The 27,202-nt window shown below is 39.1% G+C and overlaps 1 protein-coding gene across 1 annotated transcript in view; it reads left to right on the top strand.

Moving 5' to 3' along the window:
* LOC146003693 (uncharacterized) overlaps nt 1–27,202 on the top strand; it is an 85,042-nt gene that overhangs the window by 10,713 nt on the left and 47,127 nt on the right. Inside the window, exons 2-5 of the mRNA XM_083142059.1 lie at nt 15,398–16,101; nt 19,665–19,872; nt 20,374–21,310; nt 25,174–25,535. Coding sequence (XP_082998185.1) covers nt 15,398–16,101; nt 19,665–19,872; nt 20,374–21,310; nt 25,174–25,535 — 2,211 coding nt within the window. The remainder of the gene's footprint in view (nt 1–15,397; nt 16,102–19,664; nt 19,873–20,373; nt 21,311–25,173; nt 25,536–27,202) is intronic.

Below are 27,202 nucleotides of genomic sequence, written 5' to 3'. Positions count from 1 at the left end.
AGATCTTGGATTCGAACCAAGGTCGGTGATGAGTAATTGGAACGATTTCCGGATATAGCCTTCCACCACGCTGGGCCTGAAATTGCTGCATGGATTTAGTGGACAATCTTTGGCAAATTGCGACTTTAGACGATATAAGGGCTTCACAAGTTAAAATGGCCATTTCAGAGTAAAAGAAATTCTAACACCCAACAATGCAAAAATGAAGTTGAAAATAAGGCAACTGAAGCATTTGACCTAAGAAACTTACACACGAAGATAGGAAATCATTATTATTTATTTATTAGAAATAGGATTACACTTAACCTTGCAGTTTTCTTTACACTGATTCTTTAACTACGAGTATATAAGACAGTTTTTTATCCTACATGAATTAATTTGTTAAGCTATAAAGTTATGCTAATTGTTTGTAAATATTCAGAATATGGAAAATTACAAGTGTATATAATTTGGTAAACATAAGAGAGAAAAGCATATAAACGATTTTGCAACTAGCATATGTGAAATAGGCAATGACAAATGAAGGGCTCGAGTGTGAAACATGGTAAGTGACATTTTGGACATTTCTGAGTTCATTAAACAAAAAAGGTTATTAGAAGCTATACTGTAAATGAATTGTTTTCGTGTTGTGTTTACCAATTTCAGAAGGCTTCACCGAGTGCCATGGCAATTTCACTCGAAAATTGAAGGATGGCACATTTCAATTTGTAACTCAAAAATTACCAAAATGTTTTGCACCCGAACCCTTCAAATGGAATACGATAATTGTGTGAACTTTCTTGATTAATGATATGTGTACCGATATTAAACTGAACAATTGGCGAGTGTGAAGCTAATTTCTGTGAACTGATTACATAACAAAATTTACAATTACCTTGATATTTTAAGAAAGAAAACGTAGAAAATTACGTTTTGATAGAAACATTTTATCACTGTATCCCAACAAGTGTTATTTTTCGTTACTATCAAGATCAGCGTCAATGTTGCCAAACACATAAACGTGATACAACTTAACATGAATGGAAACATACTTTTTTGAACATTAAACATCAACTTAAACATGCACAACAGCATTCAAAAAATGATGATAATAATAATAACATTTTCTTTATAAAGCGGGTGATAATGAATGACAACTTCTTGAAGAAAGCGAACGATATCAATGTGTTGCAACATGTAGGCTAATAAAACTGATCTCGGCATCGTTGGCTAGAAATCGCTAAGAAACAGGCGGTATGAGCCAACAAAATGACGACAACGATTGAACATGAAACAAGATTAGGAAATATGGGTTAAACAAAAGTTTACATATATGGGTCATTCATACAAAAATATACTAAATTTTAACAATAAGATTCCGTGGTTATATACAATTAATATACCCAGAAAGTTTTCAATTTTAATACTAAGATTGAGATCAGGTCACATACGTTTAAATCATTTATATAAAATTAATTTAGTTAATTCACCTATGTGCAAGTGCAATCTAGACCAGGAAGATACTCATCATGTTATATTTCAGTGTCCACTTTGTACCAATCAAAGGGAGATCTTATTCAAGAATCTAATAAAAAAACAGGAATACCTTTCCCAACCTCTTGATCCTCTTTAATATCGTCACCAGATGTAACAGTTGTATTCATTATTTTTAGATTTTTTCATGATATTAATACAGACATATGAAAATTGTAAATATTCAAAATGTTTAACTTGATATAGTCACCAGATATAACAATTGTATTTATTATCAATTTTAGATTTTGCATGATATTGATGTAGATATATGAAAACTGTATATATGAAAAATTTGTAATTTGATGTAACAGTGTCATGCTACATGCATGACTTATTTTTTAGGACACTTGGTCTAGAGCTGGTATAACAGCTAAAACCAATAAAGTATGAATGAATGAATGAATGAACAAGAAATATCGACTTATGCTGAAAGAGATTTCATTGTCCGATTGATGCACTGAGTTTATTTTACTACGCTTTTAGTGGTGATATGATGAAATTGATGAAGGGACACTCACAAAGAACACCCATGCCCAGGGCGGGATTCGAACCCGGGACCCCTGGCATCGCAGCACGGTGTGGCACGCATGACTATAAGGCGACTACACCACTGGAGAGGGTGATGTTTTTTGTAGTTGTGTGACTTCGTTAAGTCACATCAGAATTCATCATTTGAACATTCACACTCACAAGCGTGAAGCAAAAACCCGGGTGCGAGTCCAATTTTACACTTGATACCCGAAACAAATTATAATTGATGAACAGGACCTATTTTTAAAAGCCGCAGATGCCTGATAATCTCAAGGGAAGGTTGGGCTGGACTCAAAAAAATCTGCACAAGAAAATCTTTGAAAAAACGAAGCTTGGCATAGGGAAAGGAGGGGGTTGTTTCGCACGCGCGACGCACGTAAGACCGGAGATACCTGATTGCATCGAGTGATTCAGACAGAAGCGACATCTGTGCCAAATTGCACCTTACACGTTCGCCGACAGAGGCGCTGTCACGGAGTACGACTTCCGGTGACGTCTTGGCAAGTTGACGTCTCCGCTTCTAATTCTGGGGCTACTGAACCATCGGGATGTCTTTCAACTCCTGCTATGTCGAGATAAATAATCCGACATACGTACCAATTTCATAGCATCACCGAAAACATATTTCACAGAATTTGTAAAGAATTATTGTACACGTTTGCTTTTCAAAATGAAACGTCGATTTCCGTGGCGGAGTATTAGGCCAGCTTTAGACGAAAGCATTTCCTTTAACACTTCTTCTAGCATAAATGGTATGTAAATGCTTCCAAAAATCTTATAGCAGTTAGCACTTTACACGAAATCATTTCATGGAACATTTCGGTAAGCTTTTGCGATTACAATGTATAACATATACAGCACAAAAGACACGTCGAGTTACACCATCTATGCTGAGTGCAGGGTGTTTACAATTGAAACTACTAATATATTCTTCCATACGTGCACAGTAAATGTTGTAAAGTATATATTTATGGAACGCCATTGTTTTGTACCTAATATTGTTTTATATGGAACGTTATTCCTCTCGGTTGAATAGTTATCGGTTTTTAAAAATGTGAAGTGATACATTGCTCACATCTCGCGCGGCCGCCATTACACTTGCACTCGTGACCTAGAGGTCGCTTCTGATTGGTTACGCTACCAAAAATGCTACGGACCGAGCCTATCCTTGAGAAATGCCATAACATTTCTCACTTTACACGGTAGCATTTTGGTCATGGCGTAAAAATGCTTTCGTCTAAGGCGCTACGACGCTAGGGTTTCCGGGTTCAATTCCCGGCCTGGGCATTGGTGTTCTACGTGAGTGTTCTTTGACCACATACTTCTGCTGCGGTCTGTAGATGAAGGAACGAGTTATAATGAAGCGCCTATGCTGTGTCCGGGATTCGATCCTAGGACCCGTCGTTTCGTTGTACGCTACCGTACCAAGTTTTGGTTTAAGGTATTAATAAAAGCGAACTATGAATATAAGTTAATATTAACCCTTTCACATGAGAAATGTCACATTGCCTTTCCGTCATAGCAGGCATAGGCATAACTTGGGGCCAAATTTGATGGGCAGAATGGAACTGAAGGCTTAACTTGTGGGAGGGGGTGAAAAGTGTTGAGCAGTAGCGGCGAAAGGGAGGAGTTGGAGTGGGCAGTTTTCCTTCCACCTTTTGCCACTTTTAACCCGCACTATGTTAAACCTTATCTACAAAGGGAACGTAAATTGTCCTTGCCCTCCTCCCCCCTTCAGTTTTGGAACCCAATCGCCGTCCAGGCTGATTTGCTAAATAGCTGTTTTGAGTCCACTTTATGCACAGATAGGCTAATCAGGACCGGCATCGAACCCGGGACCCCTTGATTATAAGGCGACGACGGTTAAATAAACAATACATTTGCGAAATCACAAATATTGCTCTTTATTAATTTACTTTGCAGGTACCAGGAGGTTAACGAAAGTAAACGAAAGTTAAATTTGAATATACCCGAAAATTTTGGAGGGACAAGTGCCCCCTTGCTCCCCAACCAAGTTACGGCTATGATACCCGGATGCTCTTCTGCTCTCCTGAGAAGATGTCAAGGTTAAGAGCGTCTTCAGGCTGACTACGGAACTGAATGACGAGGAGCGTTGGGTCGCAAGCCTTGCTTCTTCCACAACCTCTCCTCCCTGGACACCTTCCAAGGGTTGCATTTGTCGCCAAGAGTCCTTTTCCTCAGGCGACATCCACGGCAGAAATAGAAAGGACCGTAGAGGTGGAGGCCGACATTCCACATGACGTCATACAGAACACGTGACACAGCAAGAGGGTGAACACTACCATGTGCTGGTTTGTTATTTCGTACTTTCACGTCTTGTATAACACGGCATGGACGTCCGGAAGGGGAAGCAAGGGGGGAGGGGGCGCGGCCATCCCCTGGAAAATGAATGTCCACCTGAAAATTATATATTTCACGCATAATCTCATTTCAGCCACAGTAATTTATGTTAATTATTATAACTACAGTGAAGGAACATCATAATTTCAGACTGAAATAGTGTTTTTTTGAGGGGACATCACTATTATGGGGAAAATATGCCTCTATTGCCCCCCCCACCCTGGAAAAGAATTACCTTGCTTGTCCCTCCTTGGAAAAATCCTGCGGACGTCCATGTAACACGGACAATGTTCTGCGGTGCGAAATCCTGGGGAAGTGGGGAGGGAGACAGGGGGATTCCCCCACTAAAAATCATGTCCTAAAAAACTATTGGTTTTCACTTCAATATCGAAACACACACACGAAGATCTGCGTGTATTTGTGAATGTTGATGCCCGCTCAGTGGCTTATATTTTTAATTTAATTTTGAAGATTAGGTTTTTTGGGTATTCACATTTGCATATATGGGTGCCAAATGGAGGGGACCATGGACAATTTACTTTTTATTGATAGACTAGGCGTGGGAAAAGTGACAAAAAGTGGAGGGCAAGTAACCCCCACGGCCCCTCCAATCGCCGCTACTGCCAGTCAGTAAACTGAGCTACAGAGCATTCCGTGACATTCGCTACGAGACTCGACGGAAAGAGGTCCGGCGGCAGCGCTTGCCTTTCCCGGTGAACGGGGTCCGCGACAGTCGCTAGAGTCTTCTATTAAAATTACAGTTTTCATACTGTGTACTAGCCTTGACTACAGAAGGTGTTGAAAATGATGTCCCTCTGCTGCAACACATTCCTGGCATCTCCGAAGGAAATTGTAATTTACACGTGCAAGTTCGTCTACTGTAATTCTCCCGATTTCTCTTACAATACTGTCTTTTAACTCACTGATGGTGTGCGGATTGTCTTTGTATACTTTATTTTTTAGGGCTTAAATTGAAGATTTTTAGCGGCTCTAAATGCTCTGGATTTTGAAACACCCGTTTCTTGTGAGAGGCGGTGGATAGATTTCTGACGAGACTGTTTTAATCTTTGTCCTATCTCATCGAGTTTTTCCTCAGTGAGTACAAGTTGGATTTTCTTTCCACTTTTATTCAGAACTGACCCTGTTACTCTAAACGTTTTTACGAGGTTTAATATAATATGTGGAACGGGAACACCAGGAAATTTCGTTGCAAAACGTCGTCGCACTTCTCCACAATTCCTCTTTCCGAAGTAACACTCGACAAGATAAATCCTTTGTTGTAATGTAAACTTTTGTGGTGCCATTATAAGTCACAATCTTCAACACACGGACACGACACAACACAACTTCCGAGGGAGGATTATACTGGCGTCAGTCTGCAACGTCAACAGAAAGGGAAAGAGAGCGAAGGCAGGGAGGGCGAAAAAAACAGACTGTAGCGTGCGACTGTCGCGGACCCCGTTCACCGGGAAAGACAAGCGCTGACGCCGGGCCGCTTACCGCCGAGTCTCGTAGCGAATGTCACTGAATGCTTATTTCCTTAAAACTCCTTCCCTCCTTCTTTCCTTAGAGAGAGAGAGAGAGAGAGAGAGAGGAAAACAACGTGTTATCTCGGCTCGGTGAGGTTGGTTGGTGTTTGTTACAAAGCTAAGAAATTCTATACTCTATGCACCCAATTCCATTTTCTTTGAGTGGGATAAAAACACCCCCCCCCCCCACCAAGGGATAAGAATAAATTTTATTTTGCCGGGGACAGGTTTGGCAAGGTAATTTATTCGCTACGTTATTTACGTAAATTATGCGTAATTTACTTCTCGTAGAAAACCAGTTTTTTTACGCTGGCCTAAAAAAAAACTAATTTTCCTTCATAAATTAGTAATATAAAAATTAATTATTGTACATTTTAAACTTTAATTTTCTTTCATATTGCAGACAAAATCATTATTTTCTGAAGATTGTTTATACAGCCACCACACCCTCATTAACAGATTTTTAAAAATAGAACTGTTCTTTCACAGATGTTTAAAAATTAAGAAGCCTGTTGACATATAAGTCTTGCACTAGTACTTGTGTGAGGGAATGCTTATTAACGACACTTTATTTACATTGGATTCCAAAGTTTTAGTAACAGCTTCAAATTCATTTTTTCATACGATTAACGACAATTTATTTAGATTGGATTCCAAAGTTTTAGTAACAGCTTTAAATTCCTTTTTTTCATACGATTAACGACAATTTGGATTCCAAAGTTTTAGTAACAGCTGCAAATTTCTTTTTTTCATACGATTAACGACAATTTATTTAGATTGGATTCCAAAGTTTTAGTAACAACTTCAAATTCCTTTTTTTTCATACGTATGATACACTTACATAGTCTAATTATGATGTGAATGTGAATGTGGCAGTTTGTAAAATTCCAAAGAGTGCATATACAAATTCGGAAGGTGTTTTTTAAATCCTTTCTTTTTTTGTTTTCTGCCACTGCCAACTTGCCATACATAACAATTATCATAATAAAAAAAAACACGTTTTCTTTTAATTTGTATGTTTGATTCTAGCTTTTACATACTTTAAGTTTTATACGTATTTTACGCGTTTTTACGTGTCATGTACAATAGAAAACCTTTTTTTACGCGTAATTGCACAACCTTGGCCGGCGATAAACCTTTTTGTTGTGGGGGGGGGGGGGTCCTCGGCATTCCCTCCATTAATTCGCACACTTTTATTCCTGGACGTTAAGCAATCCTGAATAAATGTCTGGATTGATTGAATTGGTGTTTTAAGTCCACTTCGAATAAATGTCTGGAATCAGGAAAAGACTTTATTCTCACCCTATATAGAAATTACGGATATGGCTATAACGCAACAGACTTCGCAGCATTACAGAAATATGAATGAACACTTCACTTGAGTATTACAACGGATTTGGAAGGAGAGAAGATTTCGCCGCAAGTGGACTAGCATCCATCATTCACCATCTTGAAGAGCGAAGTTTCAACATGGAGTAATATCGCGAAAGACCCGCACTACGAGAGGGCATTAAGGCACTTCTGGAGACTGTAGACGCTGGTTATTATTAGGACGCGCGAAGGGTGCGAAAGGCGTTGTGTCTGTGACCGGCGTCCAGGGTTGCCAGAATCTGGCGGCAAAATTTCCCTTCTTGTTCAATTTTTCCCCTTATCTAAAGAAATCATATAATCAGGGTGCGAAATCCTGGAGGGACGGGGGGAGGGTTGTTGTTACAACAAAGATAAGCAATTAGTTTTTGAATAAACACATTATACGGGGTCCAGCCCCTTACCAGAACTAAAATATCATAATTGCAGTGTCGTGTTACTAAAATATTAAAATATTCTGACTTCCGTTAAAAGCTGAGGCTGTAAAGAGGCACTCAGCACACATAAGGACAAGACACAGGACAACACACAGAATTATACTGGGCAGGGCCAGTCGCCAGAGCCTCGTTAGTCTGCAAAATGCAATCCAGGGTGTACTACGTGGAAGTGAGGTTGAGTTTTGGGCGCCTACGTGGAAGGTCACCCCTTACACCCAGCAATTAGTTTTTATTACAAATGTACTTTACTAAACATAATATCGAAACACACATAACATTCAAAAGATCACTAACAGATTTACACCAATAGCAAAATATGTACAATGAAAGTGAAAGAAGAATGCAAGAATGAAATCTAGATTTATATTAATACTAGCCGATTGCCCGGCGTTGCCCGGGTATTTATTTATCCCAATCTTCTATTAGACAGGAAAATAATGAATTCTAACTATAGTGCAAAATGAACTTGGAGTTGAACGGCATTTTGAGTGTCACTATTCATTTTAGCGACCTCGGAAACTATGAATTTCACACTAACATCGGTCGTTCTCGATTATTTGTACATGTCACCCCTTCACACCCCTACCCCTAGGGGTGCCAGGGGTGTCTTCCCCCACAGTATTTCTTTCCAGATTGCAAGTGATATGTGTACGAAGTTTGGTTGAAATCGCTCCAGGCGTTGGAGAGTTATGGCGGAACAAATACACATACATCCATTATTATATTTTAGAAGATAGATAAATGAAAAACTAAACGAAAACTATTTTATTTCAACTATTACATGAAACCTTTCAAACTAATTTGTAATTTACTGACAAATATGAGATATATATAAAACTAAGAAATTTATTCCTTTATAGATAATGTATTTTTAAATATTTACTAATTTATTTTATATTTAATAACATTATAAATATATGCATGTCATATAATAATCGATATGTATTTATTTATTAAGATCATTCTCTCCCCACCAGTCTTCAATGATTTCAAAACCTGCGTATAATATTATTATTATTATTATTATTATTAATAATAATAATAATAATCAGTACTACTATTATCAGCAATATATTTGTTGGCCCATGTTCGTATATATTAAGCTCAAAATGTTAAAAAATTTTATCACATAGTCGTACCAGATGTCCCAGGTTCGAATCCTAGTAAGTCAAGCATACAAAAATACATCATTCATATTCTTCGTCGTTTTTTACCGAAAATGTAGAAGAAAGACATAAAAAATAACAGTAAAAGATTACGAATATGAAAGTTGGAATTATTATAATCTCTTCCAATATTGAGCCTGATGGCTTCAAATTTCCCAGAAATTTTGGTATTTTACAAGGAAATTCCCTTTTACCTTAAATTTCGGTCCGAAATTTGCCTCGGTGTGGCAACACTGCGTGAACTCCGCCAAGCCACACAAGATGCGTTCGTTGACAGGGCGGAGCTTCCGGGTTTATGACGTCACCGCCTGCTATTCCAGGACGCAGAGGACGATTGTAAATGTTCCGCCATGAAAAATAGATCTCACGCCCCCCCCCCCCTTCTCCTTTTGTAAGACATCCATCCATAAATGAATTTCAGGAAAGAAACATTGGAAAGGCACAATACATGCAAACCCAACATCTATCGCGAATCTCCGTTTCGGAGTGTTTAGCACAGCGCGCTACGAAGCAAGCGGTCCCGGGTTCGAATCCAGGCATGGGTCAGGGTGCGGAATCATTGAAGACTGGTGTGGGTAAGAAAGATCTTTACAAACTTATCCCCCCACACACATATATGTAAATTATACGATATATTTATAATGTTATTAATTGTAAAAATAAATTACGAAATATCTATAGGGCTAAATACACTAACTGATTACCCGGCGTTGGCCGAGTATTTATTTATCCCAATCTTCTATTAAAGTTGTCCGTGGGAAAAAACATGGCGGGCTTAAATCTACTCCGCAGTACTTAATAGACTGCCCCTGTGACTTGTTGATCGTGATCGAGAAAGCAAGTGTCTCTCTCTCTCTCTCTCTCTCTCTCTCAAATGTCATAGTGAATGTCACCAATTAGCTTAGCGACTCCGAAAACTATGGATTCGACACTAATGTAGGTCATTTTTGACATTTTATTTTTCACCCCCTCTCACCCCCAATGCCGATAGGTGATGATCTTGGAGCTGAACGGCACTATTCATCTTAGCGACCCCGAAAACTATGGATTCCACACCAATATCGGTCGTTTTCGATTATTTCTACATGTCACCCTCTTTCTACCCTCCTAGGGGTACCAGGGTTGTCTTACCCCGTCAGTATTTATTTCGAGATTGCAAGTGATACGTGTACCAATTTTGTTTGAAATTGCTCCAGGCGTTCGAGAGTTATGCCGGAACAAACATACACATACATCCCTTTTTATATATACTGTATAGAAGATTTTTTTGTATTATTAAATACCCTATAAACAAATTAATTTGTTACTTTTATATATATCATATATCTATAAAGTAGCAAACAAATTTATTTACTAACTGGTTAAAGGTGTTAATAAATTACGAAATAATTGAAGTGGTTTTATTATGTATAAGTTTTTATTTAATTTTTGCTTTATGTTAATATAAATCAATTAAATTTCAGTTATTATTGTCTTGCATTCTTGTTTTACTTTTATTGTGCGTATTGATGTATTACCACATTTCGGAATAGATCTAACAGGTGTGACAAATCAATTTTTATAAGTAGACCTCCGTGGCGGAGTGGCTAGTACTCCGCGCTACGAACCAGGGGTTCCGAGTTCGAATCCTGGTCTGGGCATGGATGTTTGTGAGTGTCCATTCATCAATTTCATCATATCACTCATCCCCATCATCGCAAATTAGCCAAAAGTGGCACAAAAAGCGAAGTAGAATAAAGCAAATCAATCATTTATAAGTAGGACGACGTTCAGAATCTAAAGGAGCGTTCTTTGTTAGTTCCTCATTCGAGTACCAACAATTGTATGAGAGTTAGCGATGTTCTCATTGCTTTAATCGTTATATCTATCGTCATCGCTGCAAATATTCGAGAGGGAGAAATGTTATGTTAAAGAATCAAAGACACTACAAGCTATCTAATTCTTAAATGCTAAGAATTGGAAAGACTCAAATTGAACTCCCAGCCCCAATAGTCTAGCGATAAAACTGCTGCATTGATATCAAGGGGTTACGGGTTCGATCCCCAGGATTACACTAGAAGCTGTAGCTCTCGTTCCGATTAACCTTTGTGCATATAGTGGATCTTAGGGATGTGCCGAAGCCGATTACTGATGTATGAAAATCGGCCGAAATTGACACATCGGCATCGGTATCGACATCGGCAAAAATCCGATGTTCAAACCGGTATAGATTATACTAGAGTTTTACCTTCTAATAAGTTTTATATTCTAGTTTTGTAAGATTTATTGAAAATTTCGTTATGATTCGTCATTATTGTAGAGTTTTTGTAATAAAATTATTGCAAACTCTCATTCAGAGGGTCAACCTAACTCAAATCGGAAATAAAAAAGTGCATTCCTGAACCAGGATCTGCTGTTGTATTGGAAATTCAAAAGTGAGTATTCAAACCTGAAGCAAGTGCTGAGAAAATACTTGGGCATGCCTGCTGCATCAGTATTCAGTGATTGAGTGTTCAGTGTTGCTGAACAGATTTGCGATAAGAGAAGTAGGTTACTTCCTGAAGTGCTTCCAAAACTCATGTTTCTGAAGTTGAATCTGGCAGCAGGAAATTTGTAACATTAAGAACAGGAATTCATTTTGCATTTAAAGAACTGCTTGTGTACTAATGTAAAATAGAGAATCCATGTTCTTCTTAAAGGTTCCCATAACCACCTTCTGTAGGTGCAAATGTACATTCGCATCTCTTGAGAATATATATGTATATACATATGATATGCAATACAAATGTACATACCAAATTTATTTTTGTCATGCAGAAAATAACATCCCATTTCTGTTTAATAATCTTATGTATCGGAATCGGTTAAATATCGACATCGGTATCGGTTCCAAAAATTATCGTTGAGTACATCGGCATCGGTAAATTTTCAGCTTCGTCCCATCCCTAGTGGATCTTAATACAAATCTAATAATTGCAATACGGTGCAAAAATCAGCACGCCTGGGCAATTTTATTGCTCGCAGTGCTAATCCTACATGTTAATTATCATTTGTGATGCTAGAAAATGATTCTGCTTTACCATCACAGTGGCCAATTTCGATTCCGTGGAGGAGAATCAATCTTTGAAATACATCTGAAACTATTTATCCAACTCTGATCAATATTTATGCATATATTCTGAAATAACAGTTAATCTTCAGCAGTTATTTTCACTAATCGAAATGCCCAGTGCAAGAGTTGCAACCATATCCATTGCTTTTATGTCAATGTATTTGTCTCCTAGTGCAGATGAATTTGTAGTGAAAATATGTTTGTTCCTTGAGTGGACCTCCTAGGTGGACGCATTTCACCATTTTAGCCCTAAGTTCTGAATCCCAGTCGTTGAACAAGAAAACATGAGATATTTCATCATGACAGAGATAATGGTATCATGAACACATTTTCTATTCAAGGATGGCATTGTTTATTTGATACCTACTTTATTGAGTGAGTGCCGCTTTTCTGAAGCACGAAAAGCTACAATCTTTCGCCGCTCCCTACGCTGTTATGATTTGGACAGCTTAGAGTTATGGCACACTACGAGTCAGAAAGAAAACTCAAAATAAAGACTCTTCAGCAGCTGCTTGAAATGGTTGAAACATTCCAAACTGCCTTTAACAAATTTTATAAGCTTTGTTTTATTGAAATGTGCATACCTCCGTCAACGGCTGCTTGCGGCCGTGTAATCCTTGGTAATCGAATTGGTAACGAGAGGTTGAGTGCTCTATCTATTCTGTCCTTTGAGAAGGAGCTTGCAAAATCTTTGGATCTAAACAAGGTTGTAGCTGCTTATAAAAACAGATATAGCCTATTTTATGCTACTTTATTGCTGCCGTTCATTTTCTCATTTTAGCAAAAAAAAGTACTCACTTTCTTTACATAAAAATAGTGTTACGTGCAGTATTTATACGTATACAAGTTGATAATGAGTGTATTTTGTACTGTTCATATTAATAGTAAGTCTCTGCGATATTTTTCCACTAGGAAGAGAAAACAATATAATTATTGCATTTTATTTGACATAAAAGAATCGTGCCTAAAAGTACTTTTATATATGATGGAGGAAAATGCAACACCCGACTGATTTATGTTAACGTCCACTGGTAAAATTATACCGTGTTAAGATATTAAATAAATAGATTTTAGCCGGTATTAGTTAGCCCCCGAGAATTTGACTCGTAAATCTGTAGCCCCCCACTTATTTCAGGCTGGTATAGACACTGGTCATAACCCCTCACATTGGCTCAGTATTCCTTAAAAACAAAAAAAAAAAAAAAAAAAAATCAAACGTAGGAAAAAGGTATACGTAACTCCCCTCCTTAGAAAATCCTGTGCACGCCACTGCCCATTCACGAACTTGGAAAACCCTTTCAAAGAGTCACAGAAGATTTACATGAATAAATTACGCACATGCATGTCATTGTTGCTTTTCGTTGGACGTTCTAAATTTATCGCTCTTAAAAACGTTGAAACTGGTCTGCTTCACATCAAATTGACAATTAGGTAACACAGATAACAATGGAAGATTTCATTCTGGCAGGTGTTTCAACAATGCAGTCAAGTTTCGTTCTTGTCTTTTATTAGTCCGATATAAACAAGGAGAGAAACTGCGTAGTGCATTTTATGACGAAAAAAATGGACGTTCACTAAATTCGAAGATATCAGAGTTGTATCGAGATGTATCCTTGTGGGTGAGCTTTGACGAAGCCCAACTGCGAAGTTGCAAGGGGAGGAGCTACTGAGCGCCATTCTCCACTTGAAGAGATTGATTGATTGATTTGTTGTTTTATCATAGGCGTGCGCAGACCCTCTGATGGGGAGGGGGGGGGGGGCAAAGCCTTGATGAAAGTTCAGTCGGGAAAGAAAAACCTCATTTTTTCTCACTGTATAGGCTAGACAGAGGCGTCTCGTGAACGCATGCGGTGCAAGGACAGCTTGCTCTGCGACGACATTCATGAGCATTTCTACATTCTAATTTCTTCATATAGGAGAAGTATTTATTTTACACGAGAGCGCTCAACTAAGCTTATATTACATTTCTTGGATCTGAAGTGAAAGAAAGTAATAATTCTCTCCCCGCAATTGACGCATGCATCACTTCAGATCCAAGAAATGTAATATAAGCTTAGTTGAGCGCTCTCGTGTAAAATAAATACTTCTCCTATATGAAGAAATTAGAATGTAGAAATGCTCATGAATTTCGTCGCAGAGCAAGCTGTTCTTTTTCCCACAATTGACGCATGCGCAGCATGCACCGCATGCGTTCACGAGACGCCTCTGAGGGTAGACCAGTGCTTCCCAAAGTGTGCGCCGCGGTACCATGGGGCGTCCTTACAAGCGCGCCGCGAAATGTTCCAATATTTTCACAGAAATGATATGATTGTTCCAAATATGTGTTTATTTAGTACTTTTTACACAAAATGTCTCTGAATTTGAAATGTGTGTTTATTTTTTAACTTACGGCAGGCAACCTAACCACACTAACTGAGCGTTGCAAGTGTTAGATAGGCCTACATTCTGACTTGGGAAAATCTTGAAACACTAAGGGCGCCATGAAACGAAAAGGTTTGGGAACCCCAGGGATATACATTATCTCGTATATGGTCTAATGTAGCAACATAGAGGCACCATAATAAATAAATAAATTGTCTCTGAAATGTGCTGCGCTCCATTTTCTCCAAACAATTGCATCCATGCATTTAAGACAAAACTGTTTAGCAGCAAGAGCCTGAAGTACTCTGTAGTTATAACCTCTCTCTCTCTGGCAATTTACATTGCATTACTGAAACCAATAAAACTGCGAGCGAAGCGAGCAAGAAAATATTCAGATCCAAATTTTTGCAAACTGAAAACAATATTGATTTAATATGGCGCAAAAAATGTCATGGGCCGCCGTGTTATTCTTTTTTACAATTTGTATTATTTTGTACTCTGGAGCACCTTTTACATCTTATTTACTTTAACATGTACATAGTTCATGCAGAATATAGAATAACTAGAATATAACTAATTTCTCACCTTTCTCTTTTTGCAAAAAGTTTGAATATTTGAGGGATAACCTATTTACTCTCATCTGAAACGTTACTTTTGGAGTAAAAAGGTTCTAACTGCAATACCTGAACATTAGTAATATTTTTTCATTAATTTTCCTGTATATATTATAGAGGGAGGGATCACTATACAAATGCCAGAGGCACAACTTGTTGGGATAATTAGTTTTCCCTGTTCACATAGTCAAATCTTTAACTAGCTCTCCTGAGAATTACGACTTGGCAATACATTTTCATGTATGGTTGACTCTACCATATCGCTGCAGATTTTAAAATTCAGTCATTAAGGTTATTAAACTCCCATATCTATGCTACGTTTCATATGAAAATTCTTGTTGCTAACTTTTATTCTTGTTCCCGTACCTTTATAATGAAATGTGTCAGTCTTACATGAATCACCCTGTATTTATTGTATTTGCAGGTCCTCAACGGAGCGCCTCTGCTACCGATTCTACCGGTGACAAGCTCCTTCATCATTCATCGCAGAGGCGCCACTCACTCACGCACAGCCACGACGACGAAGCATGCAGAAGGAGCAAGTCGCTAGAGTGCGAAGAATGCGCGAGGAACTGCTCGAAGCACACAGAGAAGGACGGGTCGCTGAAGAAGAGCCACAAGACACCGTGGGGGAAGGTGAAGAACATCATCCAGACCAGGAAGGACAGCTTGAAGAAGAGACAGAGGAAGGGGGAAGCCGAAACGGCAACCGGAAGTGACCACGACGAAGATTGCGACTTTGCCGAAGCCGTTGATGGAGTAGAGCACGGCGTGACGGACCAGATGGACGCTGGAAGAACGCACCAGAGGCCCAGGATTGAAGTCAGTTCGCAACCGGAGAGCAAAGATAGACGCAAAGACAGCCAGAAGCACCTTTCGAAGTCACCCAGAGAGCCAGACGTGGACAAGGCAGGGAAAAGGCTGACCCCCACGCTGACCGTCACCTTACCCTCGACGGAGGAGCTGACTCGCGTGCCGGAAGCTGCCCACGGGGGTGGCAGGAAGGCCAAACCACCCCCGTCGCCGCTGTCGGAAGAGCGGCTGAGACTAGAGCACAGGAAGCAAGCAGCGGCATCGTCGCCAACAGAAGATGGTTCAGACCATGCAGTGGTGAAGAGCAGGCGACAGGTGAGTAAAGCAGGCCCGTACCCAGAGGAGAAGGGGGCCATGGCCTCCCTCGAGCCATGAAATATTTTGATGCGAACCTACAAAAATAACATGGATAATTTTTAAGATTTTGCAAAAATTTAGATTTTCTTCTTGCCTGAAGAGAGGCAGACTCCAGACGTCTGTAGTCTACTATATTTAGTAATTTTAGTTTTATAACCATTTATGCAAAGCTACTAAATGTTCCAATTTGGTCGGGACAGTTCACCATATTTACTCCCTGTTTTGACTTTTTTCGAGCTGCAGTCTTGATGAGAAAATGTCCTCTTTTTGTGGTTAATTCGCATTCAGACATGTTCTTCGTGTGTTATAACAACAAAGATAAGCATCATAAGAATAACATCATAAACACATACAAAGAAGGAATAACAATGATGTCTGCCTGTGTATGAATGTTGCATACATCTCTTTTCTCTCTCTCTCTCTCTCTCTCTCTCTCTCTACTCTTTAGGACTGGTAACAGCATGGGGTAAAAACGTACTTCTACAGTCATAGATAAGATTTTAAAACTATATCAAATTGTACTAGTAAGAAATGGAACCGTAGCTGCGAAGGTGGATGTCATTGTCTCCCTAGGCCCCTGGAACATAGAATTAGACCGACCTGTCATTTTTCCTCCATTTCTCACCTCCTTTCGTCGGAAATAAAACATAGCACTTACATGTTAATTTAATAGGAAACTAATGTCTTCTTAAAGTTCCTCATTTTTTTGTCCCTCCACCTAGTTATCTTTAATTTGAAATCGATTTTGCAGATGTGAACAATAACACACGATGCTTCAATGAAGATGGTATGGGATGCTTAACCGACTGTCCTTCTATTAGCCACATTTCTTGAATGCTAAGTTTTCTTTTCATCGGATCAGTGGAAAAGAGTAAATACATAAAATTTCTACAATGTCTGAGTATTCCAGCTACATCTAGGTAGGGGGGGGGGGTGCAAATTCGATGCAAGGGGTGCGAAATCTCTAGTTACAACTCTGATAAGGAAATATTTCCTTTCGAGAGAAAAATAATAGATTTACACCATTATAAAAACATAACACAATAAAAGTATTAAAATTTAATTATCATTTTTAATAAAAATCAATAATTATATAACACTTAATAAAAACATTTCACCTATCTTCTAATTTCTTGACATTTTGAACCAGTCGTTAAAGGAATTAATTTGCTCGTTTAAAAATGTAGCAAATTAATTTGTTTATATATATGTATATAAATTTAAATATATATAAATTAATTAATTAATTATTTAATAATTGACATATATTTCATGACTTGGCCCCACCCCCCTCAAACAATCCTGGGTACGGGCCTGGAATAAAGGTTTTGCACATCTACCAAGCGCAACATATTATCAGGGGAGAAGGGCACACAAGGTTATACTCCTTTTGCACTTGTGACAACAAAGGCAAGCAAGAGTGGGCCATGGCCCACCGAAAGTCAGACACCATATCAAAGTGTAATGAGGGCCCGGATAGTTATGCACTTAAAATACCTAAAATATGCATGCAGATATGTCATAAAAAGATGCAAAATATGACAATAAATATGCACTTAAGAAAACAGCTTACTTTTCTAAAACCTTTTCAACACTTACTGCAAAAACCTTACATGTAAACAGATATTAGTTCCTTTTTCAGCTCATACGATTTAACATGTAATAAATGTAAAAGTTGCAGTTCTGAATTCTTCCATAAATTCTTTACACTGCTGTCTCATAAATGAAAGGAAAATTACACTCCTCACAGATACATAATTGCACTTGATTAAAACATGATATCTCAAATTTCCAACCTTGAAATACCAGTTTTCGGCAAGAATATTTTTATACTCAGAAAATCACACTCTACTTCACAAGATACGATTGTACAATATTTTAAGGCAACAGTATCTCACGCGTCAGGTTCAAGATTATTTATAGACTGTCCACTGCATTATTGTCGTTTCTCTCTCAAAAAGAGTAGTTGTTGAGTGTTCCCGTGAGGTCGACGAAAGAAGTCTTATCTCCTTTTTTTGTAAAATAAAGTGGAGAAGGAAGGAAATAGGAAGTTATTTTATTAAGAAGACAATACAACCCAACACAGAGATAAAAATACAATTTTAACAGTGGTTGTTGGCTCTAAAAATATGCATGAAATTTTTATATATATATATATATATATATATATATATATATATATATATACACAATATGCATTTATATTGAAAAAAACGTATAAAACATGCATTTGCAATATGCAAAATACATCACTATCCTCTAGTAATAGGGCTGGTAAGGCAAAGTCATTTGAAGGTGGCAGCACGATAGTTGTGTCCTTGCGCTTCAGACAGGCAACTGTTCTCCCATTTAAATACATGGTGAATTAGCTTTACTATACTAGTAAATATAGATATAGATGGGCTATTTTAAAATTAAATTGCAAATTTACTTTGATTTTAACCAGAGAAATGATATCGGAACACTGTAGATGGATATAATCAGTGCTGTAAAACCAGGATTTTAAAAATGGTGATCGTCGATAACAGAAAAGATATCGGAGCTCATAAATCGTTAACATTTACATAGCATTTGTATATGTTTGTGAAACTTTTCATTATTCAGATGATGTCCATTCAATCAAATCTAATGATTCCTTACGAATCAATGTCAATACAAGTAATTCTAAATGATAGTTCACGAAGTTTCGTAATCGCAGTTTCATTTTCCTTAGACAAAGGGAACATTTGGATAAAAAGGGAATATTTTGCTCTTTCAAAAGGGAATTGATATTTTCTGGTTGTGGCAACATTGGAAAAATACATGAAGCAACGAACAAACAAACAAGTGAGGCAAATGTGATTACGAAGTCGCAATAAAGAATCGAGAAGAAGGGCGTGCCATACGTCCACAAGCGAAACGTGAAGCATTTCTGACCACAGGAGCACAGCTCTAGGTGATCTTGGAACGGAAGTAGTCGTCTTGGCATTGTCCATTGCGAGGGTGAGAGACCGATTCCTCGTTGGATGCGTGCCACGGTTTCTGAACGATCGGAATCCCTTTACCTTTTACTTTAACACGACACGAAAGGGCAACTGTAACAGTTGCACATTTTTGCCAAGTATCAGTATTGCCAGGTTGTCAAGATGAAAAAACGGGAGAAAATCGGAACCATGATTTGAAAATATGGGCACAATTGCCAGCAAAACACAGTATATAGACTCAATAAACATTTGTAGTCACATAATTAATGACCAAATTGTTCAGAAGGTTGCACATAAACATACACAGTCTCAAGCACGTAGCCCGGGGGGTTTGGAGAGCTGAACCCCCAGAAATCCTACAAATATCTAATTTAAATATTGTATGGTGCTAATTAATTTTATTTTATTAGCAGGATTAAACATCTTGTATAATAAGTTGTAATATACTGAGAAATTCATATTCAGGGCTTTTACCTCCTCACTATTTCGCCTTTGAATGGCGGCTGCTGATAAGGGATGTATCGGGTGAGTGTACCAATCGAGTTTCTTCCCTTATAGTTGCAGGAGCAGATCTCGCTGACCAAGCCATTGAGTTCCAGCGCCGGGACATCCCCTCCCGCCCACCGCCGACCGTCCAAGTGGATCAAAGTGAAGAAGGCCTTTCTCACATCGCGGAAGGAAGATGAAGGAACTGTCGTCAGGGCATCGAACTCTGTCCCCTCGAGCCCCAACAGGAACTCAGTCTTCCACTATGATGTCAACGACGGTAAGCTTCTTTGGAATGTAAAATTTCGTTTCTACGTAAGTCACTTAAACTATTGATAATATCTAGACAACAGCGTAAGCAAACCACACGAACATGTATGTTCTAGAGGATTTCTAAGCAGATGTAATTTTTAAGATCTTGTAATATCGTAGCGGGTTTTTGAAAGGAGAGGAAAATTTGGAAATTCCTGGCCTGGCTTCGGCCAAAGATTCAGCCGAGCCTTTACATCTTGAATTGAATGTATATTCACATTCATTCCTAATCTTTTCTTTGAGTGGCCTCACTGCTATTGTCTACTGAATAAATTGATGTTTTACTTTTCAGATGTTTCTGATATTTTGACATTGCTCTCTCTCCTCACACATTTAAAATAAGAATTCCTCTTAACTCAGAGTGAGTATTGGGAGCGGGACTCCCTTGAGATAATTTGTGGGCAGAAGATGCCTTTCCCGTGAAAGTTGCGCCTGTCGATTTATGTAATCGTTGTTTCCTTGCTTCTAGATTTGGCTGAAGGTGACAAGTACGGTAAGGAGCCAGAAGATGCTAGAGCGTGGCAGAAGAAAGCAGACGAACATGTTAAGGAAGAAATGCATCAGCGAGGTGAGCAGGAAACAGCAGAGCAAGCGTCACATCCTAGCTCTCTCCACGCGGAGATCCAGAAGAGCTACGAAGAGCTGCAGCAGAAGCTGAGCCTGGAGTTCCACAAGAAGCTCCACGAATGGGAGAAGATGAAGGGAGGAGCCAGCAGGAGCAGCCAGAGAGGAGAGGACATCCACGACAAGGACTTCAAGAAGAAGATGGAAGAGTGGGAGAAGATGAAGAGCGCAGGAAGAAGCAACAGGGATTCCGTGGCCCAAACCCTTGACGAGGAGAACCTGTCTCCGGGATTCAAGAAGAAACTTCAGGAGTGGGAAAGGATGAAGTCCTCCAGCAAGCCTGACGAGGAAGCCAGGAATGTTCCCAGCTCGAGTCGCGGAGCTCCTCAGACGGTAGCGGAAGAGAACTTGCCACCAGAGTTCAGGAAGAGACTCGTCGAGTGGCAGCTGTGGAGAGCGGTGGCCGGGAAGTCGGACCAGAACGTTGAAGAGCTGCAGAAGATACTACCAGAAGAGTTCAACAAGAAGCTGCAGGAGTGGGAGCGGATGAAGGCCGAGGCAGGAGGGCCTTGCTCACAGGGTTCTGCGCCGAACGCTTCCCCCAATATGTCCGCAGCCAAGGCGCCCAGCCCCAGGATTTCCAGGAAGGATTCTGGTTCCAAGACGAAGAAGAGCAAGTCAAGAGACGGACTGGACAAGGAACGTGAGGCGAAGGCGAAACCTCAGAAGGAAAAACATAAGGAAAAGGAGCTGCAGTGGCTGGAGAAGGAACTTCACAAAATCGAAAGAGAAAAGCAGAGACTGGAAAGGGAACGGGAGAAGTACCTCGAAAGGGAAGCAAGGTAATTATGTTTTTTCTCTTAATTCACGTTGTAACCTTGACTTCTTAACAATTTCTTCAACAAAATCTTGTGCTTCTCTGAATGCTAGTGACAATGGTTCTGTATCAGCATGCAACCATTGTTTAGTACTTTCAACTATACATATTCTAACACCATGCTTCACTAACACATTGCGAGCAATGTGGACCGAACCAACGACAAACGTGAGATTTTACTACAAATCCGGAGTGCTAACCAACTAATCCACGGTGTCCCCGAAATTATGTACAAATTTTCTTCCAATATTTTACAATATAAATACAAAATAAAATACAAATAATACATTCTACAATGCAGTTTGATGAAACTTAGTAAATCACTTTATGAGTTTAATTTTGCCTGCAGACTATCGAGCGGCTAGCGACAGCCATAGCAAGTTGGAAATACATGCTAACAGCACCAAACCTGACCTGCCTAACCTATCCACGTAGGCATATAATAGCTCAAATAAAGAAAACGTAATCTGCCTAACCTATTTACATGATAATATTTGCACATATGTCGTCCAACCGTTTGATGGTGTTAGTGACTTCCACATTCGCATTTCCATAGGCCATGGAAAACATCATCTTTGGCTGTAGATTGTTCTTCTTCAGGTGTTTGATATTTTCATATTGCAACGCTATTTCATCATTTCACATTCTAGCAATATATTAACTTTGCTTCAGTACGTCATTGTGCAAAACAAGTGGAGACAGGCTGGGATTGATATGTTATTTTACGTTGTTCCTGAACGACTACCAGCGTCACATACGATAGGAACGCAAATTAACGAGTAAACTCAAAGGTAAACTAACAAGGAATGTTTTGTTAGGTGTGTGCTTATTCGACACATAGAACAAATCGCGATTATACATACAGTATGTAACATTGTTATTCGTACACATAGAATTTCCGAGGAAAAAATGTCATATCTACTAGTAAATATAATCATTTTCATTATACCTGGAAATTAATGTTAATGAAGGTTCCACCAACAAATGTCAATAAGAATGTATGTTCAAAGTGTATAAACAGAGCATACGTATATTTTGTGTGAAAAGAGAAAAACATGCTGTTTTATGCAACATTGTTATTCGTACAGGCAAGAGCTTCAATCTTCCTCGCATACAGCGCCACCGCTATTCGGGCGATTTCGTGCAGTTTGCAACTTCCTAACAAGTTTGAACATGCAGGCGCGCTCCCCGTCAAGCAGAATGCTGGCGTAGGTATTGTTGTAGGCCTATCGTCTATCTATCAGCATATTCGAAATGGGCAAGGTGAAGGAACTTCGTTCCGATCTGAAGGATATTATTATAAATTTGGCCCTTAGTTGTTATTCGTTAAGCAAAATTGGACAAACAGTCAATAAATCACACTCCACAGTTCAATACATAGTAAACAAATTTAGAGAGGAAGGTTCAACACAGAATGTGCCAAGAAAACCAAAAGAGAGATGGTTGAATAAACGTGATGAACGCTTTATTTTAAAAAGAGTGCGAGAAAACCCCCGACTAAGTGTTCCTCATTTACTACCGTTAGTAGAAAATGTTGCTGGCAAGATGATGTCCGATCAAACTGTCCGACGTGGCTTGTGGAAGCATGGATATCATGGCAGAATACCACGAAAGAGGCCGTATGTAAATAAGGTGAATCGCAGGAATAGACTTTCATTCGCGAAAGAGCACATCCACAAGGACCAGGAATATTGGGATAGTGTCATATGGTCAAACGAGTCCAAGATTAATATATACGGGTCAGATGGGATAAATAGGGTATGGAGAAAATCAAATAAAGGCAATGATCACATTAACACAATTCCAACAGTTAAACACGGTGGTGGGTCATTAATAATTTGGGGCTGTATGTCGTCCAAAGGTGTTGGTACCATCCAGTTTATTGATGGTATCATGGATGCATATGTCTATTTGGACATATTGAAGAACAATGTAAATCAGAGTACCCAAAGAATGGACATGCCGCCTATCTACAGATTCCAACAAGACAATGACAGTAAGCATAAGCCGCGAGTTCACAAGAATTGGCAAATATGGAATGTGCTCAAAATTCTACAAACACCAGCTCGAAGTCCAGACTTAAATCCCATTGAGCATTTATGGGCAATTTTCAAGAGGCGAGGCCATAAAGCAGGCGTCAAGTCCAAACAAGAGTTGAAAACTGTTGTGCAAGCCGACTAGAATAAAATAAGCTCTGAAACATGTCGGAAACTGGTCAATTCTATGAAGAACAGGTGTAAAGCAGTAATTAAAGCCAAAGAATACGCATCAAAGTATTAGAACTGTCAATCAATTGCTCTGAATATACTTTTTTCTTTTATATTATTAAGTGTATGAATAGAAAAGTTGTAAAAAAAAATGTCATGTTTCTCTTTCAGTTTCATTTAATTTATTATTGTCATTGGTTATACAGAATTTGGGTAAGATTTTATGTTCCTAATGATATTAGTTATTGAATTGTAAAGAAACAATTTCAAAGGAGTGTATTTCCTTTCAGATATTAAAGCATTTTCTTTGAAAATCAGTGCGTACGAATAAGAATGTTGTATACTGTAGTAGACAGCTCCAACTTCTTGTACTCAACAAAATAATCACGAAAGTGTCATCAGACAACATAAAATGCCAACGAAATGATAATATGAAGTTGTAAAGGAATAAATATAGCTATTACTAAGTTAGACTTTGCGTGGATAACATTGTTAATAAACATGACTGAACCATGAACTATATATATTTGTAAAGAAGATCCGTAGCCAACTTAATGCCCATGAGGCGCTGAGCCAGCGTCCTTACCTCGTGTAAATTGCAAACAGGGATCGGTTTTTGGAAGATGATCAAAAGGTAGAGGAAACCGGGTGTGAATGTACTCCAACAGCTGCACATTGCATTAATATCCTCACCGTGGGGACCGTTGCCAGCTCCTAATAGCCGCTTACTCTTGGCCATAATATATCGGGCTTCATCTCCAACTGTCTCTAGGTTCAGCTATGGGAACAGCAAGGATTCTAGCGTACAAATTGTCCATCACCATGTTCGTGCACTTTATTTGATCCAATAAGAGCTTCAAGAATTAAAAGAAAACTCAAAACAAGCTGTTGACAACTTCTGCACCACCATACGTAAAAATTCATCGCTTAAAAACACAGGATGTAAGAGAAAAATTAATATAAATAGTCATGGACAATTTGCACGATAATACTCATAGGTCCCACTGTACAGGGGTGATTTCCCTCACCAACAATCTTGTTCTAAAAACTTCCCACCAAAAATTTCCGAGGGGGGGTTGATATAACAACTAAGATAAGCCATTACTTTTGGCTTCAAACATAGTTTATTATGGATAATATCTCTCACCTCACTCACCCTCTCTGTTCCCCCTTTATTGTTTAGTTCTTGCTTTCTATTAAAATAAATGAATTAGATGTCATATTTGTATTGCATTCTTGTTCAAATTTTATTGTGCATATCTTGTTATTATATTACTCTAGATCTGTTAATGGTCTAGAGCGCGAAAGCGAGCACGGAACAATGACAAAGACAAAAACAGACACACATTATTCTTCCTTCTTTGTGTGCCTTTTCGATATTATTCTTAGTAAAGCATATTTGAAGTCAAAGCTAACTGCCTACCTATGTTGTTACACCAAGAACTCTCTCCCCGGAAATGTTTGGTAGGAGTGATTTTTTTAGGACAAGGTTGTTGGTGGAGGGCAGAATTTTCCATTTTGGGGGATAAGTCCAGATTTAGGAGTGTAAGGGTTAATTTCGAGCCAAGGTGACTGACTATAAAGTGGTAAATGTGTAAAACATATTATCAATCTATTTCAGACTAGAGAGAATGAAGCAGGCCATGGGTCAGCCTAAGAAAAAGCAGGAGATCCTGATCCAGACGTCGACCGGATTCTTCCGGTTCGAAGGGATATCCGAGAAGTTCACCAAGAAGCTGTACGAGTGGGAGCAGCAGAGGGGCATCGGACCAGAGGCCTCCACCTTCGCCCTTCTGGACCCCAAGTACCGCCAGGCAGCCCAGTGCACAGAGGTGGGCAACAGACTCACGGAGAGCGCAAGAGTCAGGTCCAAGTCTGAGAGCAGTGTTGCCGAGTTGGTGGTTTCAGGGGCGCCAAGCCATCCGTCCAGTCTTTCCCTCAACGATGTCGACGCTCTCGACCAACAGTCGCCGGGATTGGAAGGTAGGACTACAGCCCGTTACAGAGAAGTCTGTAGAGCAAGGCCGCGCGTAACTGTGCAGAAACGGAGAATACGTGTGGGAGAAGGAAAACAGTTCACGGGTCAAGCTCTCTCGAGCCACCTCTTGCGCAGAGGACTAAGTTTTCGCTCACTTGCTCCACAGACTCCTTGGATAGAGTATAGACTTAGGAGGAATTTGCTTTAGGGTATGCCAGAGTAATTAAGAAAAAATACGAGCGCTGGAAAGAAGAGTGGAAACACGTGAACAGGGAAAGCAAAACAATGCAACACACCTACGATACGAGCTGTTACGTAGAGGTGGGACCGTCTTATTTATTTATGTATTGAACTCAACAGGTACATACCTAATTACAGAGCCCATATGAAGGATACATAGTGAATACAATTGCATATATTTCTGTAATATAGAGATAGATATTATACACATACATAAAAATACATTTAAAATTATTTTCTATATATATACACACACTTTATCACATGTTGAAGCTTAGGTCATTGTCTTAATAGTGGCTTTACTGAGGTTCCTTAGGTTCATAGAAAAGATATCAATGGTGTTATTCTTGATTATAGTGCGCGTCAAATCTCCTGCATATGGCGATAGCCAATAGCAGCGCACTGCAGCGGTGCCATGTCGAAATCTCACACGGAAAAGAGACAGCGTGGTTGAGCGAAACGCCTTGTCACGGAGAGCACGGAACATTAGATAATATAACATATAATAAACTTAATGGGAGAAAGAACATACCTGATTAGGGACTGCATAATTCTTTCAATATTCTCAAGGTGGAAGTTGTAAGATATTTTGTCCCGTAAAGAGTACGTTATCTTTTTGGCAGTAGAAAATTCGCCACGATCGTAAATTTCAAAGACTGTTCTACGAACTACGTCTTTTTTCAAAGTCATCTAAATTTGTCGTTCTTTTCGGTATGTTAATGTGCTTTCTAGTCTAGGTTATTGAAACATTGGAGCAGGCCCCGATCCACATTGTTTTGCCCCCGAACATATCCGAGAAACGGTAGCTTGATTCACACCACACGCTTGAGTTGTTAGATCCTGGCACTTCTTAAAGTCAATTTTACTTCTTTGTTCGTCACTCGAACACTTTTTTTAAAAAAAATTGTACACCGGAAAAATCACCTGTCGTGCCTGGCTTCGTACAACACTGTATTTTTCTCTCTTCTCTCGCCATCACTACCACTTGGTTTACTCAACGACATGCTGCACACACCCACTAAACACATGAAAAAAAACGAACAATGACGGTATCCTCTTCGTCAACTTCTTCTACCATCACTGGGAACGAACGTGCCCTGTTCCCTTAGCTAATCGGAAAGTTTCAGAATGCAACAGGAACGAAGTGAGAGCAAAAAGGATACAATGCAAATACGTTTATAATAACATTGCTTCTACAGAGGGAACGGTATAAGCTACAATCACGCTTGTTTTTCGTACATACTCGCAAATTCATTATCTTTCCATCTGTTGAACTACTGACACTTGAAATAATCTATTTATATCCGAGCGCCAGGTACACGATTTAGTAGCGAGGTGAAACAGCTTCTGAACTAGGCAACGCCGCACGTCCGTGATTCGCTGGGGCTGTTCAGTCGTTCAAGGCCATATGCAGGAGATTTGACGCGCACTC

Source organism: Lepisma saccharinum, chromosome 20 (assembly GCF_977018435.1).
Source record: "Lepisma saccharinum chromosome 20, izLepSacc3.1, whole genome shotgun sequence".
Classification (NCBI taxonomy): domain Eukaryota; kingdom Metazoa; phylum Arthropoda; class Insecta; order Zygentoma; family Lepismatidae; genus Lepisma; species Lepisma saccharinum.
Note: the sequence above shows the minus strand (reverse complement) of the source record. Positions and strands in the feature narration are given on the sequence as shown.